At 35.7% G+C, this 17,388-nt stretch overlaps 1 protein-coding gene across 1 annotated transcript in view; it reads left to right on the forward strand.

The window, feature by feature from the left end:
* Window positions 1-16,325, forward strand: part of LOC127657499 (ras/Rap GTPase-activating protein SynGAP-like) — a 153,911-nt gene extending 137,586 nt beyond the window's left edge. The window contains 3 exon segments of the mRNA XM_052146311.1: window positions 552-624; window positions 6,865-6,926; window positions 14,315-16,325. Of these exon segments, the coding sequence (XP_052002271.1) occupies window positions 552-624; window positions 6,865-6,926; window positions 14,315-14,432 (253 nt within the window). The 3' untranslated portion in view covers window positions 14,433-16,325.
* Window positions 16,326-17,388: the final 1,063 nt, after the last annotated feature.

The raw sequence follows: 17,388 nt of genomic DNA on the forward strand, positions 1-17,388 counted from the left end.
CGAACATAAATCTAACCAAACACAGCAAACAACAGAAGTCTTTACAAAGCCAGTGTTTCCATGGCAATCAAATCGTTTAATGGTCTCTTTTACATTACAGTTAAAACACTATGTAATCTCATATCCAAAGGGATTTACATGGAAAGATATTAAGCCATTCCTGTTTTTGAGCTGAGCCGTCACTTTGATCCGTGCTGGCAGCCAATTCAATGGCGTGTAATTGCAGAAATAAGCTGTCTGGACAAGCAGCAGCCAGCTAACTCTTTTATAAGCCGCACAATGTGACCCATTTTCATTTATAAATTAACTTATTCCCATGGGATGATGGAAATATGTCATTAATATAACATGTCTGGCATACACATTTCTGCTGTACACTTTCCAGATTTGTTAAAAGAATGGGAAAGCCATGGAAAATTAGTATTGTATAATACAGTCAAAACATTGAGAACACTTCATTTTAATTGTATAATCTCAATAAATACTAATAGTGTCTTTCTCTCTTTCACTCGTTCTCTCTCCCCCCCTTGCTTTCTTGTGTTTCCATGAAGACTCATGGCTGTGGAGGATGAGTTGAGGGTTGGGGTGGTGCCCGAGAACAAACCAAGGATATTCGCAGACCAGGTCTGTTTTCACATTTCTTTACACTCTCTCTTTCATGTTCTCTCTCTCTCTCTCTCTCTCTATCTCTCTCTCTCTCTTTTTTGCTTTGCTTGTCTGAACGCTTTATAAAACTGATTTCCATCGCTGCCATGTTATTGTGTGTCGAATACCACACAGATTATTTTGGAGATGATGCCGAATGATTTTATCCACTTGAGGAAGAGTAGCACTGGGGGGTTGCACTATGACCATCCTAGAAAAAAATTTTATTGCTCTTTTGGAGCTTGTTAAACTTCTCAGTTATGCTTCATTTAAGGATCAACTTTAGCATCAACATATTCTTGTCAAGCGTTGAGATAGAAAGAGTGTTGTACTATTAAATTAATATGACTATTATGTGTCTCAAGCAAAGGTCCACTGTCTCTGAAGCATATTTTATTGGATTATGCTGGTTTTATTCCCTTTAGATTTTTAACAAAGTCAAGCCTGAATTAGTTTTAGAGTTTTTATCAAAAATACATTTTAAAAACCTTATAGGTATTCTAGGTTTTAATCACCGTACCCTTTAATGTAATTAAACTTGTTTTTCACCATGAACATAACCATGAAAGCTGGCATGATGTTAAATCACTTAAAAACAAATCCATGTTAATAGCATAGTTCAGATCATTTAAAAAAAATGTAAAGAGTAAAGTTCATATTTAAATGTGACTTTTAATTGCAGAATTTATTAAAGGAAGATCTGAGCACAAATTGAGACATGAGATCTCTTCTGAAACTCTGGAGGAGACAGTATCACGGCTCCTTATACGAATATTACGCAGTCTGCGTAAGGCACCGCCGACTCTCTAGGGGACCACCATCTTACCTTAGGGAGGCACCAGAAACTCCACCGGCTGACCTTACTCGCACGTTATACGTTATTCAAGGGCCCGATAGCAGTTCTGGAACACAGATGAACACCTTACCCCCCCATGTTTTTGCACACAGTTTTTCTAAGTAAATCTTACTGGTATAAAATTAAGTAAAATCTAGGTAACTTCTTGACATAATGTGCATTAAAGTTACTGAGTACATTTAACTTCAACATTTTAGTAAATAAAGTAACATTTACTTACAAATATGATATACATGGTACTTACATAAACTTTCAAATGTAAGTGTTCGTATCATTAGCAGGGCTGGACTGGTAATCTGGCATACCGGGCATTTTCCCGGTGCGCTGATGCCTTTCAGGGCCGTTCATGGGTGGATTGGCTGTTGGGAGAACCGACCGGGCCGGTGGTGCAAATGATTTATGCGGAACGGACCACAAAACGGCTCACCCCGCTCAACAAGTTTTGGGCCAGTTGCCATGTAAAATCCCAGGCCGATTTCTCTTCCCAGTCCAGCCCTGATCATTAGAACATGTCACAATTAAATTTTTCTTTACAAACATTATACAATATACATGACATATGGAAGCATCCATAGAGAAACTACATGAGTGTTATGTAGTCTATGAGACAACATCACCTTGCATTATTAGCAAAAGATATAGAGCTGCGCACTCAGAACTCAACACCTGGAGCACAAAACACCCTGACGGTGACAATAAACATATTAAAAATGTTGTCATGAACCGGTATTTTTGAGCAGAATAATTTGTAAGACTGCACAAAACAAGTTAGTAAACGCAACAACTCTTTCATTATTCAAGCCCAGTGCATGCTGGGAACACTAGCTTAGAAAAGTTAAGTAAAATGAACTAACCAGTGAAATTTACTAAAATTAGCAAATAAATATGAAAAAAAAAAAAATATTAGGATTTATAGATGATGAAGCATTGTAAAGATAACAAACAAGCATAAATAAATATACTAGCTAGCTAGAACATACATGTTTAACTAATCAATGTAGAATGTACTTAATTTGTACTGCTATATATACTTATATATATTTTTCAGTGTATGCTTAATTTTGCAAAGGATAAAATGAGTTAAATAAATGGCAATTCAAACGTAGCTGCTTATACCACATTGTATTGTTTAAAACATATGCATTTTTAAAGGTTTTAAAATTCACACACTTTATACACTTCATTATTTTTTTATAAAAAAATGTCACATTTATTCTGAATTCTTAATATGTACATTACAGATTACTCAATTCAGTCAGACAGAAATTTGTCTTACGCTTGAAATGTGTAAATCTTTATTGCATTTATTTGCATTATGGACTCTTTTTTTACTCACTAGTGTCACTTTTCCTCCAGTGAAGAAATATTTGGGTATACGTATAAGCATACTGTATAAAACTGTAGTATCTCCAAGAGGGATGCCAAATGCCTCCATGTTTCATTCCCATGTGTCATCTCTAGCTTTTTGTTTTTTGTTTGTTTTTCATGAACATAAAGCTAAATGGTGCATCGCTGTATGTTACAACAAACACCAAATTCTCATTGTCACAAAGACAAATATCGTGTTTAAGTCTATGCACCCAAAAGTTCTAGTCAAATGATCCAGCCATGTCTACATCAAAGTTTATAATGACTTCGTAAGCAGGAAAATCATTTTTTATTTAAAGGATAAGTTGAGTGCAGGCTGTTACCTCAGACATGTAAAACCTAAGACTCAGTGATATTTCTGAGTGAGCAGATTCTCATACATACAATGTTAAGCATTCAGCATATGTGTTCCCGCAGAAAAGAATTAGCTGTATAGATGTCTAGACATTTTAAAAGTATCATTTTCATGGATAAAGCTCAGGTGGGAATCAACAGAGGTGGAATTTGGAATTGCTTAAACCTCAAAATATACTTTTCATTATGTCGGAAGAAACAATAGCCTATACAGTATAATACAATATAAACTTTCAAATGATAAGCTGTTTTTAAATACTTTTCTTTTGGCATAAGTGGGGGGAAAATTTGTTATCCGGTCAATGTCACAAAATAATAAATGGGTCCTTAGGGGTTTTATTTGGTATGCTACTTTATCTAATTAGAGGACTGGAACTGAAAGATGTATACCGGTAATAAGATTTATTTGTAAGGTCTGATTTTCTGTAAGAGAGAAGTTTGTGTTTGAAATGTTCCATAGTTTTTAATGGTGTGTCTCTGTCAGTTCATTGTATGCTCTTGTGCTTGGCAGACTTTCACATGCTGTGTATTTGTTTGTGTTCCGCAGTTTTTTCCACGCAGCTTTATTATGTCAGGTGTTAGATTGTGCATTGAGCCAATAGCATGTCCCTGTCTCAAATGATTTGGATTTTCAGGGCTGATGAATTCTGTTGAATCTTTAAAGCTGGGAAAGAAATGTTTGTCCTTTTACTGTAGGTCATTCCTTTATTTTGTTTAATTTGTAGTTTTGTTATTTTGCATGTTGGCTGCAAAATCATAATAATATAATTCTTAAGAACAGTTTTATTCTCAAATTATAATTTTGTCTTTTTCTTTTACTGTATGGATGAGGTTTGTGACTTCTATATACAGTATATTGACACTGTACACACTGCAATGTTCTGAAAATGACAACTGCATTTCAATGTGAAGTGATTCCCCTAATCTAAATTTGGAACAAATCCCGTAAATTATCATTCCATGTGTGAACTAGGGCTGGGCGATAAAACGATATCGATATATATCACGGTAAAGAAAATCCACGATAAGCTTTTTACGAATTTTCGATATTTACTGCATGTCGCTAAAACACAAGCAGTTTGGCTTTCTCAGGCTGTGTTTCCACAGGGGTGGACGAAATCTGCTCAAAGGCGCTCACAGCGCTAGGAGAGAGCTTGCTCCGCACCGCTGCTAATCCTACGATCCACCTTGTGAGCATGACACTCGGCTTTCATAGGAATGATTTGAAAACACTCTCAGCTTCCCTCGCAATGTGCCAGTGTTAATGTAGGGTCAGATTGGATGAACTTGCTAATGCTAGCTGCCTTGCTAACAATTAGGTTACGTCAGACAACAGATTGATTCCATCCGCACCGCAAGACTTCATGACAAAGGTTGTGCCCTCTCATTGTCTCTAGTGAAGAGCGCGACAGAACAACAGTGATGTGGACAACAGCTCTGATCTTTCTGTGCTGTAATCTTGAATTATGTTCTCTAGCACCAAACATGCATTATTTCTGCCCTGTCCCACTCCGCACGTGTTGGCTCTTTTCCCTGCATGTGTGTAGACATGAAGCGCCACATGAGTTAACGTGGTTTCAAAGCACCATTTAGACCATAATGTTTTTCCTTCTAAATGTATCTTTATTAATCAGCATGTTACGAGCTTTTAATAATAAACAAATCGAATAAAAAAAATTGATTTCTGTTCTAATTTTGTGAAAATTATTTAGATGTCAGGAATGATGTCTTTAGATAAGGAAAGACTAAAATTACTAGTTGGTAGACTAGTCTCTCACTTTAATGAAAATATACAAATGTTTAAAAAAAATAAAAAATTCTAAATTTTCTCTCGGGACACCCCTGAACCCACATTCAGCATCATTCCACAGTCACAAGGGCTTCTATGCACCATACTTGGGTATCTGAATCTAAAGAATTTTTCATTTTAATGTTCAAATATTCCAACAAATACTGGACTGCTGTCACTATGTTTCAGAACAAACAGATGATCTTTTAACATTCATTTTCAATTGATAAACGGTAAAAGATGGTAAAATTGGTAAAAGATCCCGCAGACCCCACTGCTTTGGCCGTCTCTGGAGCCCCTGTGCAGTTTTGTAGAGACTATTTTGACTGTATAGAATTTATTTTTTCTTCTTTTCTTCCGTCAACTTTGAAATAAAAAAAGAAAGTGCAATGTGTAAATGTATATCTTGATAAATATCGATATCGAACAATATGAAAAAGATTATCGTGATAACAATTTTGGCCATATCGCTCAGCCTTAGTGTGAACAGAAAACAAGAGTTACCTCAGAAATTGCAATGGATGACATAGTGATAACCGTAGCAATGTTTAGATGTTGTGACTGGAAATAAGAAACAGGGATTACAACAGTTGAATCATTTTTCGTTTTAGGTATTTTTGACTAAAGAAATATTAGGTTGATACTATTGAAACATCTGCTTTTAAACAGCATGACCGCGCTATTAGTCTTAGCTATGTTTTTGCAAAAAGATTTTTATGTGTCTTGTTGTACGTATCAAAGCAGTTTCATGGGAAAATGAACACTAGAGGCGCTACAACAACATCTTTTATTACATCTTTTCCACACAAATCACGAGTAAAACGGCAGATGATCAGTTCATAAACACTTACTTTTCCCCCGTTCCTTACACAATGCAATCTTATGACTTCTAAACACTTACTATAGCACATGACTTGTCAGTCAATACATGTATTGTTTGTATTACATAATCAACTACATTTACAAGCTTGTTCAATTGCAGCCAAATTGCATGGCAGCTTAACTGACTTACCATTGCTAAATCCATTATTCTGTTTTTCATCTTAAATTTGCTTATTTAAACACTAATCGATTAGGTTTAGTTATAATGTTTAGGGTAGGGAGGTACATTTTGTTGATTTAAAAGTTGACAGAGCATTAGCCTTAAAAACCTCCTGTGTGGGAGAAAATGTAACTCGCTTTTAGCGCCACCTGTGAACTGCCGCGATACATTTAAGGATACGTAATATAATTTTGCAAAAATGTCTCCATAGATGAAATTTCATGAAATTAGGATCATTATTTTAATATAATTATTTCCTTGACCACAAAAGTGGTGAGAACAACTACGGTGAAGTCAGATATCATCAAAATGTGTGAATAAGATGCATAGACATAACTTTGCTTCTATTATTTTCTAGCACCACAAATGAGCGGTCAGTATCCTAAAGAGAGTAGTGTCAGTGCATTAGCAACTAGTTGTTTAGATCAGTTCTATACACACTATGCAGATGTAATGTAAGCGTAGTTGTCACAACCTGAATTTTTCAGGTTTGAATTTGGTGAACAGGATTGAGCACTCGTTAGAGGAGTGACCAATCGTATTTTGCTCCAGTGTGTACGTGGCCATTTTGGAGCACATTTAAATGTTTTTAAGTCTGTCACGGAATTTGTGTGTGTATATGTTTATGTGTGTATGTCCGTATGCATGTCGACCCCGTCTCACAGACACAAACATTACCACCCCATTGGCTGTTGGGATAGGACCACACCCCCCATAGGCACACACTTGCACATATACACAAACCTGTCTCTCCTCTCCTTCTTTCTCCTCTCCTCTTGTGTGTTGATGAGATACGGTGATTTCTCTTAGGGGAGGCGGCAGTCCATCCTAGTGCAGCCGCGTCTTGCACCCGTTCCACTGCGAATGAACAGGTAATGACTCACCTGACAGTGACCTGCCCACTTCACTCTCCTGTGTCCTCCCACATCCAGTGTATGTGCATTAGATTTGTTCACAAAGACACTGCACCTTGCCTGCACCAAGTCATATGCACCTCTGTTTTCAGGTCAGCAAAAAGGCTTTTGAATTTTGGCTTGACAAAGCCTTGCAGGTTGACAAACAAACAGACCAGAAAAATGTTGGTCTCAGAGTAGGAATTTGAAAAAATAACTATAGCAGAATGTTGGCTTTGTCAAGTCAACGTAATAAATGATGATGAATTGGAACTGAATTCTGTTGATGTACAGTCTGACTGATAATCTACCACAATTCTTAAAAAGTCTTAATCCATAACGTTTGCCCTTCATCTTAAGTAATTATCTTAAGTTAATATGGCTTGTTACACACACTTAAGGTAATTCTGAAACATGGACCCAATGACTCGACACATTTAAAAAATAATCTGTTTAGTCGGCAGCATCTAAAACTATATTTGTATAGTTATAAATTGTAGTGTTGGGAGATGTTACTTTTAGAAGTAGCATATTGCATAACCACATTATTCCTGATTAAACTAACTACTTTATTTATATAGTTACTTTTTTCATAGAAATAAATGCATTAGCTACTAGCATTAGTTAACTACAATAGTTGAACTGAGCTAATCTCAATTAGATTAATGAACATTTCAACATACTAATACATTTTCATTAAAAGTTATATATGTTAACATCAATTAATGTATCATGAACTAACATATATATATAAAAAAAATAATTGAATAATTAACATTAACCAAGATTAGTAAATGCTGTAATTATACTTAATGCATTAACCAATGAACACACACACACACACATAAGAATATTCTCAGACACTTATTAGAAACTTTTTAAAACTTTTTGAAGGTATTATGGCGTAAAAGTAACACAAACTTTAGTTGTTGCTTTCAAAAAGTAACCTGATTATGCAATGCATGCTACTTGTAACCTGTTACCTACAACACTGGTAATGTACCATTAACTGGGGACCATTTGCTGATATATGTAATGCAGCAAAAATCCCCTTAGAAACGTTGGGTTGATAAATGACAGCGTTTTGAAATAAGCGCATAATGAAATGCAAGTGTCCTAAAATAATTTTGCTGCCATGTCCTGTTTCAAAGAGATGCGACAAACTCTTGTGAGTTTGTTTTATTTGTTCATGTAAATAAATATTCATGCATACTTTCATATTTTCAGCTTACTTTGGCAAAAAAAAAAAAACCCCGCACAGATACGCAGGGCATATGGCTCAGTGCAATGTGAAGGACTGCTCATCACCATGTTCATTATATCTGCATCATCTACCTCGCCATCACTCTCTGAAACAGATGATGACAATTCTGTGAAATCTCTGTATCTTTCTCAGTGCCGCCCTGACAGGGGTCGGGGTCACAATTGTGCATGAGATCCTGAAAGTGTGAGTGTTTGTGACTATGCTTTTGTTGCATTGTTTAAAGTGCTTCTGGTGATTTTAATGTATTTTTGTTGACGTTTGTGCATTTAGTGCCGTGTAGCCTTTTTGCTCTGTTTTGCAAGGAATTTAATCTTCATGGTTGCATTAATAATATTTTTTTTCACTGTTTCTTTTGGGTAAATGAAGACATGCAAAGTACATGTATGTGTTTATGTAAAGTGGGCAGACTGAAAATTAATAATTTGTGTGGTGCTGCTCAGTGTATTTGTGATTGTCATTTTATTTATTATGCCATTCTTTGAAGGAATATTTGTCCACCAAGGTTTAATGTATCACTCCAGATTATGTTTTATAAGGTTTCTGGTGTATGATTGGCCCTGAAAAACTGTTTAAAAGCCCCATGAAATTGCTGGACGATCACAGATTAATGTCCTGTTTTGACATATTTACTATTTAAACAGGAAGTTTGGGCAGAAAGCAAGACTTGTCTTTTTCTTTTCTTTTTTAATAGCTAATTGGCTTTAGTTATCCCACAGCCTTTATGTGCTACTTTCTAGTCGGTTGAATGGGGTAGGAAACACTTATTCTAGAGAGTATTTTATTTGACTAAATTCTGTATAGTGCATTATGAGTCATTCAAATGTAGGGTTAGGGTATATTAAATGTGTAAAAAATATGCTAAAAGTAAAATTTTCAACGTTTAGGAGTACATCAGCATATACAGTAGATGGCTACTAAGCTAACAGAGATGGACTAAAAAGCCACAAAAGTCCCAAATTTGAATTCATGGGGTCTTTAAATATTTGAATGCCTCAGCTAATCACTCTAGTACCAAAATTACCCGACAGACCAATTTAACTTGGACTTCGATTTAATCCCCCAAAGAAAAGCCTCTTTTAATGAGGTTTAAACAATGGTTCCAGACGAAATGTATCATTCATACGAGTTGCGTTATTCAACTTAAATGCAGTTCTGACAGAGATGCACCTTTTTCTCCTTTGTCCTCATCACGTGTCTTTTTGTTTAGTGTTGCAGCTAGTTCCAAACCTCAGTTCCCAAACCCTAACTCCATATTCATTCTCAAATACTAGGTTTTGATTGAGAAGAGAAACAAACTGCACCAAAACTGTGTCAGACTGACTTATGTTAGCAAAGCTAGCCACTTCGCTAATGTAACAGTCTGGAACCAAAGCAAATTCCTTTGCATTTTTTAAATGTAGTACTGTAAAGTTTAGCCCTTCAGTTGCAATTTTTGTCCAAATTAAGTCATGAATTTCAAAAAATGAATAACAGGTGAGTATGTTCATCATGGTAAAACAATTAGCAGCTTAAGTTAGCTAACTCATATTTTGGTCATGTTGTTTTACTAAGCTACTGCATTAGCTTTAGTATTTACATTTGATTAACAATGCTTCCTCCCTTACTGCCCCAGTACAGACTTCACTGCCCCAGTACAGACTTCACTGAAAATGAGTTTGATGCAAAACACTCTGAGCATGATTTAGATATAAAATGAGCTGAGGCTACTTTTGGCACTGCACTGCTCCTCTGTAGGTAAGATTAGAGAATAAGACCAATAGAAATGTTGTCTCCACTATTTGAGTATATCTGCCACACACAACAAATATTCTAAAAGTCAAACTAAGCCATTTTTGTGGCAGAGATGGTCTTAATAGCATTTTCACACAATAATTTCTGGTGTGGACCTGAGACTGTTTAACCAAACTGTAACAAATGCCTTTCTAATTGTGTTATGTTTTTGGGGGTATACCAAAGGAACAAAAACAAAAAAAACTGACTAAAAAAGTGAAGCAAATAGCAGCCTCCATATTTGCTCCTTTCTCCTCCGTGCAGTTATCAAGCTATAGTTGTAAACAGTTGCTGCTTATGCTAATGCTAATGGCCTGCAGGAGGTGGGAGGTGGAGCCTCCAAACAGTAAAAACTGAAATTCTAAATAGTGTTGACACTGTTTTGGTTTGGCAATACATTTTGATAAGAAATATCTCTATTTTATATAAACATAAATATAAATACAAATATATAACAAAAATGATTTCATTAGGCATGAGTGAAAATGAAAATGGATTTGTATTGATGGGACAATCAAGTTTCCTATTTTAAATAAATAAATACTAGCCAACTCAGCTAAAGATAGAATAGCTGACTGGTAAATATATTCATTAGATTCATGAGTTATTCTTATAGTACCTATTTTTACAGAATGTAAACAAAGCATTCTTTTTTTTTCCATATAGTTAAGCCCTGAATTAAAATCGCAATCACTGGGATGGCATAACATTGTCATGCACACGTAATGCACAAATTCAGATTGCACCAAATAAATTGGATGTCATTCTTACTTCCTGTGTTCTTTTACAGTTGATCACGGTGTTGCGTTAATTGCATGCTTGCATGCTAACTAGAAATCCTCTTTTACTGCACATAGTTTCTGCTGTACCAGCTACTATTTTAAAGGGGTTATATAATGAGGAATCAAATTTTCCTTTGTTTTGTTTTGAGATAAAAGTGTTCTTTGAGCTATGCAAACACATCAATCAGTGATTAGAAACTCACGGTGAGGTAATACAGAGAATTTAAGATAAATGCTATAATTTGATCATTAAATAATTAATGATAAGAGTAAAATGTGGGAAAAACAAGCCAAATGTTGAGCGATTCCTGGCTGGGTGTAGCACATGCCACACCGCATATCCCTGAAGTGTGGACCTATCAGGAAAAAAATTTAATATGATATGATCTCCTGCTACTGTAAATCTGTCTCATTAAAAAAAGTTCCTCTTCTTCTTTAAAACCACATTTTAAGGATATTTAAAAAACAAGGACTTGAATCACTCTGTATAACGATTATTCACAACAACATTGGCCCTCTGCAGTGCAACCTCATGAGAGTATCACACCTCTGTGGACTGACTGTGTATCAATAGCAAATTTGTAATCTCCTACACATCCCTTTCACTTTCTTTTTCTTTGTGTCTATCCCTCTTTGCCTGTGTGCTTCTATTGACATTTCTCATTCCTCTGATATGCAACTCATACTCCTTTTTTTATTCCTTCTTTATCGTTCCTTCTATGCCTCATTACCTCTGCGTTCTCTTTCTTTCTCTCTCACTTGCTCTTCTGCTGACCCCATGACCTCCATTTCCTTTGATCTCCCTGTTCATAATGTCTATATCATTCAAATCGCCACGGGAACACCTACTCTCCATCACTGACGTTTGATTTTTCCCAAAACTTTCATCATTCCATCTGTCCATTTCTGTTCCCACTCTCCTCTCCTCCCCTTTCCTCTCTTTCTGTCTCGCTAGGAAAGGCAGCTTCCCTCCTTGGATTCAGCAAACACCGGTGTGAATTTTGAAGGAGAAATGACCTGCGCTCCTGGCTTTGGAGTCTCCAAGTCCTCTACCCAACCTTCCCCCCCAGAATGGAATTTTGCCCTTTTCATTAGCCTCCCCTTCCCTGTTCTCCTCCTCTTGCACAGCTCTGCCAGATTGAAGAGCTCTGTGGCAACCAAAACTCAGCACCAGTAACAGCTGCTATGGCAACTGGGAACACGGCAACAACATCAAGGTGAATGGGCAAGACAGGAGGGGGGGAGCAGGTCAATACCACCGCTGACCAAACCCAAGAATGATTCCTTCATTTTAGGATTTTCCGAAGAAAGTCACGTCCAGCGTTTCCCTCAACAATATATATATATATATATATATATATATATATATATATATATATATATATATATATATATATATATATATACACAGTAGACTAAGGACAAGTGGAAGGCAGCACACATCATTTCTTGCAACATCCAAATCGAAAGGGCTCTCCGTTGGATCTGATAATATTCCAATATCACATTTTCTTTGGATAAAAAGTTAAAAGCCCCTCGAACATACATCTGCCACCACAGGTCATCCAAACCATGTTGAAAAATCCTAACATGGTCTAATTTCCAGGTTTTTGGAATCTCTCTGAAATTTTGTAAAAAGTCCTGGAAGCTGAAAACGACCCTTGGAATGGTGTGAGCAACAAACAATGTTTTGAAGTTCACAAAGACATAACTTTGACCTTCAAAAAGGCCAGCTTTGTCTTGGAGATTTTGTCATGTCGTCCAGCTTTCCTAGTGCCTTTCTGTATCTCATGACAGGGATTTCAAACGAACACAAGAATAATGAGAACAGAATTACAGAAACGGTTGTGCCGCTCTCTTCTTGAGATTGATCATGTTAGAAGTGTTTGATGTGGTCTTCTGCTTCAGTGTAACGCTGAAAAAGTTTGGAATCCAATCATGGACAATGTGTCACGTTTGAAAAGTGCTTGTGGTTTTCGAATTGCCTCACTAGACTGAACTTGTGCAATGTTTTCTCTTCTCAATCTCAGAACCTTTGTGTATTTAACTGGTGCTATGGAACCTAAAAGCATTGCTGTGTCTCATCATCCATGTCTTATGTCCATATTTGCCTTTGTCATCCCTTTCATCTTCTAACAGGTCCATTTTGAATCTTTTTTAGTGTGCGTGCTTGTAATTTTGATAGATGTGAGGTGAGAGCAAGGTCATCTCTGTCAGGCGAAAACCCTTTTGTCTTTTTATCAAAAGAAGATGCAAGAATGCGGTTACATTTTTACAGACAATTTTTCCTCAAATGAGGACCGAAATCTCATGCGAAAAGAGATGGTATTTGAAGCAATTAAGCAGCACCTTTTACATGTGCAGTTATGATTTTGTGCTTTTTATTTTGGTCTTAAAAGACAGTTTACTTCCCATTTTACTTCTGTAATGTGAAAAAGGATATTTAACAGGGAAAAAAATTAGGACGGGCTTGATTTTATCCATCAGGAATTGATTGGATTGTGAAAAGTGGGCATTGCATACCTAAATGGAGGGGATTGGTTAAAAAATAGGAGGGATTCATAATTAATTTGTTAGTCAAAAAGTTGTTTCAGAGGTGAAGCACGTTATTACATTTTGCTGAAAGTTTACGCTGAATTTTTTTTTATTGGAAATAAAGTGACCAGGAACATGCATTACAAAAGTAAACCTTGGTCAGTTAATTTCATGATGACATTAAAGGATATCAGAGTAGCTCAAGCGTCTCCAAAGTAGCTTGTGGTGGCATTAAATTGATTGGAAACATCTTGGTGCGTAAAATATTTAGATCTTATGTACTGTACAGAAATATGCTAGCTATAATTCATTTTAGTATCACTACCATCTGGTACTGATTGTATTCCTCATTGCTCACAACTGTTTTTGTTGTATTTTTTTATTTTGCTTATGATCAATAAGCTCACTGTCATGTTTCTCTAGTCGCATGGCTTTGATACAGCACATTTCAAATCATTCATATTAAATGTAATTCATTGCACTGATTTTGCTGATGTAAATATTTGCCTTTTTGCTGAGTAGTAAACTAACAACGCTACACCAATACAACAGGCCTAGATGAGAACGTCCACATATTGTGGAGATTTACCTGTACAATAAAAGTTCTACTGAGCTGTACTGTAATATTTTAAAGTTTGAGAAGGCACAAGAGAGGAGAATGGATTGATTGCCATTTCAGCTTTTAAGAGCTTCGAGGGCTACCTTTAAGTGACTTCTACTGCATTTAGTAATAAAACAGGCAATTTATGTCCCAAAAAGTGGTTGAAAAAGTGGGCTAACAGGGTTATCAGCTGATAAAATGTGCCATGACATGAATATACCTCAGATGTAGAATCGAATGACTCAGGTAAACTATTAATTGCCTCACAGTTTAAACGAAACAACATTTTAAGTTGAACTGCTTGTTGGTAGTTAGTCCATTTCTTCTCCAAGATCAGTAGCAGCGATTTGTTAGCGGCTCATCAAGCACCTCTTTTTTTCTATGTTTGTTTTGTATCCCTTTCCTTTATCCCCAGCCAATCACAAATCTTCGTGAAGGACAATCTGGAACCTAACTGGAGGCCTCACCTAGGACATTCTTCAGGTTGGCCAGGCTTTAATTCAAGGGCACATTCACGTGATTCATTTGGTTGACAGAGGGGAAATTAAGGCTTTGACTCTGTTTTTGTTGCTAACAGTGCCAAAGCCGATCCAAAGAAAAAAAAAATAGGTTCCCTTCCTCTGATGTGGCCTATCTCTCTCTGTCTGATAGACAGTAATTTGATATGATGACAGTGTTTGGATGCAGAACGTTCCTCTGTGCCTAATAAGGGCAAGTTGGCCATATGTGCACATAGGAGATGGTTCATTGAGAGAGCTGGAAAAGTTCTATGGATCAGATCAATCTCAAAGGTGCTGATTTTTAGTTTCTTTACTTACTGTAGGATATTGAACAATGCTCTACTTCTCATTACGATCTTCATAAGCCACATTAGCTCTGTCATCATGCCTGCCTATCATGTCTCGATCATGTCTTTTATTTGGGGGAAACTGAACATGCACAGCCTTTTTATTGTCCCAAGAGACGCTTCAATTTTAAATTCAGCGGATTTGATAGAGGCTGGAACAATCCAAACTTTGTTTCTCATGTCTAAAGTGGCAGTTTTCTACTTTGTGACTGGACATCACCTAAATGAGATCACATATTTACGTATTGGTAATGTGAGAACTGCAGAGTCTGGAAATAATCCTTTTTGATTCATTTACGTGACAATCTCTTGAAACAATCCTTTGCAAAGAATTTTCATTGAATTACGAGGGGGAAAAACACTACCTTTTATTTTACCTGCTCCCCCTCCCCAACTATCCGCACTTTGGTACGACCTGGATATTCAACGGCTTGTTTATCTGCAAAAGAAAGATGGATTCTTTTGTTTTCTTTCTTTCTTTTCAACTGTTGCTGTGGAGTTCTTGATTTATGGACAATCAAACAATGTTTGGGTGTAGACACGTTTATTCCTCTTGTTTAGATACTTGGCACTCGCACGTTTGTAGGATTTACCGAAGCAAAGCCAAGTTGCTGTTTTACATTTAACTTTATGTACTTATTTGAATGCCATTTCCAGGCAACGCAAACATTTCTCTGCTTCCTTTTTTCACAACTAGACAAAACTATAAACGTTGAGAGATAATACAGGTTGAATAATGTTGTGGGTGACTGTGTGTATACTGTATAAAGTGTGTGTGCAGTATTTGTGTATATACTGGATGTATGGTTATATAATATAAATATACAGTATATGTATTTGTACATACAAAATGTTTGTATATGCAGTGTACAGAATATGTTATTTTACACCAATATCTCTTTTTCTAAATATGTGTGAAAAAGACAAGGCGTAACTTTCTGGAACTGAAAAAAAAAAACTGCATTGGCAACTTGTTGGCAGCAATCTTTGGAAGCACTTTTTTGCTCAGGCTGATTGTACACAGTCTGAAACCTTTGATGCATTGCCATGCGTCTGCCACAGATTTTGCCATTCTAAAGCTTGCACTCATTTTCTCATTTATTGAAACGTTTTGTAATAGGTTCTGGGTGACCAACCAATGGTTGTTCATAAATATATAGGCTAAATGCCTACTGTATGTATGCATATATTAACTTTTCCAGACTTGAATGACATGCCAATCTTTGCAGCTTGCCTCCCCTCTTGCTATTAATTTCAACAGTGCTGTGTGTCAGAGGTTTGTGGATCAGTGTAGAAGGTTGATCTTGTAAGAAACGTTTCTCCAAAAGTTTCTAATTTTACTATACTGACATTTTGTATGCTTTATTCCCTCATTACATGCCAAGCAACTCTTCCATGCAAGCAATTGCTTATTCATCCCCTGTAAATGAATGGAGTTCCCATGATGTGCCTCTTTCTAATAAACTTCAGTTGATCTTTGTTAGCCATAATCCAATCACATTCATCTTTCTTGACAAGCCATAAGCCCAGCCCCATAAATTGTTGTTTTTGTAAAGGGATTTATTTATTTTTTGTGTATATGCAGTATATATATATATATATATATATATATATATATATATATATATATATATATATATATATATATATATATATATATATATATATATATATACTGTATATATTAATAGAAAGAGTGATATGTCAGAGTGTATTGCCAGTGTTTTTGGATTTGTTATGGATGTTATTCTGGTTATTGAATTATGATTATTGTAATAATGATATAATGACTACTGTTATCATTTCATCCTTTAGTTTACTCAATGCTATTGAAGACTTTCATTTCTTTTTGAATAAATCTGAATTTATATTTTTCGGGTGGGCTAATTATAGAAATGAAATCAATTAAACTGATGAATAAAGAAATTATTAAATTATTATTGAATTATTTTGTTATTGGGAATTACATTTTACATATATTTATGTCTGTCTGTCTGTCTGTCTATCTATCTGTTATTGATGTCCCTCTCACTTTCAGCTTCTTATGATCTTCATCAGCCCAAATTAGGAAATCCTTCCTTATCAGAATGGAAGACAAAAGCAGAAAGTAACAAGGTAGAAGCTTTTGATTTCAGTATTGCTGTGCAATCTCAGGCAGGTTAATTTGTTATACACACACCTCTCTTTTCAAATTCTGTTGATGATTTGCAAATCCAGCTGTCTATATACTCTATCTTGTCCAGAGATGAGGGTGTGAAGAGAACAGGTCTGATAAAATGACTATTTTAATATCTGGGTAACATTAACCTCAAAATCAAAAGAATAAAATAAGATTTTTTGCATTGAGTTATTGTGTCATTTCTGTATGTTTACATTTGCCTTAAATTAATTTTCCAGGGTCAATAAGTTAAGCTCAGTCGACAGCATTTGTGGCATAATATTGATTGCCACAAAATTTTTTATTAATAAATATTGTCTCTCATTTTCTTTTAAAAAGCAAAAATCTGGGATGCAGTGAGGTACTTACAATGGAAGTGAATGTGGCATGTCTGTAAACATTAAAATACTCAGGGTTTCAGAAGAATAGCCACAAGACATAAACAATATGTGTGTTTTGTATTCTACTCATGAACATTCTGATC

Source organism: Xyrauchen texanus, chromosome 17 (genome assembly GCF_025860055.1).
Source record: "Xyrauchen texanus isolate HMW12.3.18 chromosome 17, RBS_HiC_50CHRs, whole genome shotgun sequence".
Lineage (NCBI taxonomy): Eukaryota > Metazoa > Chordata > Actinopteri > Cypriniformes > Catostomidae > Xyrauchen > Xyrauchen texanus.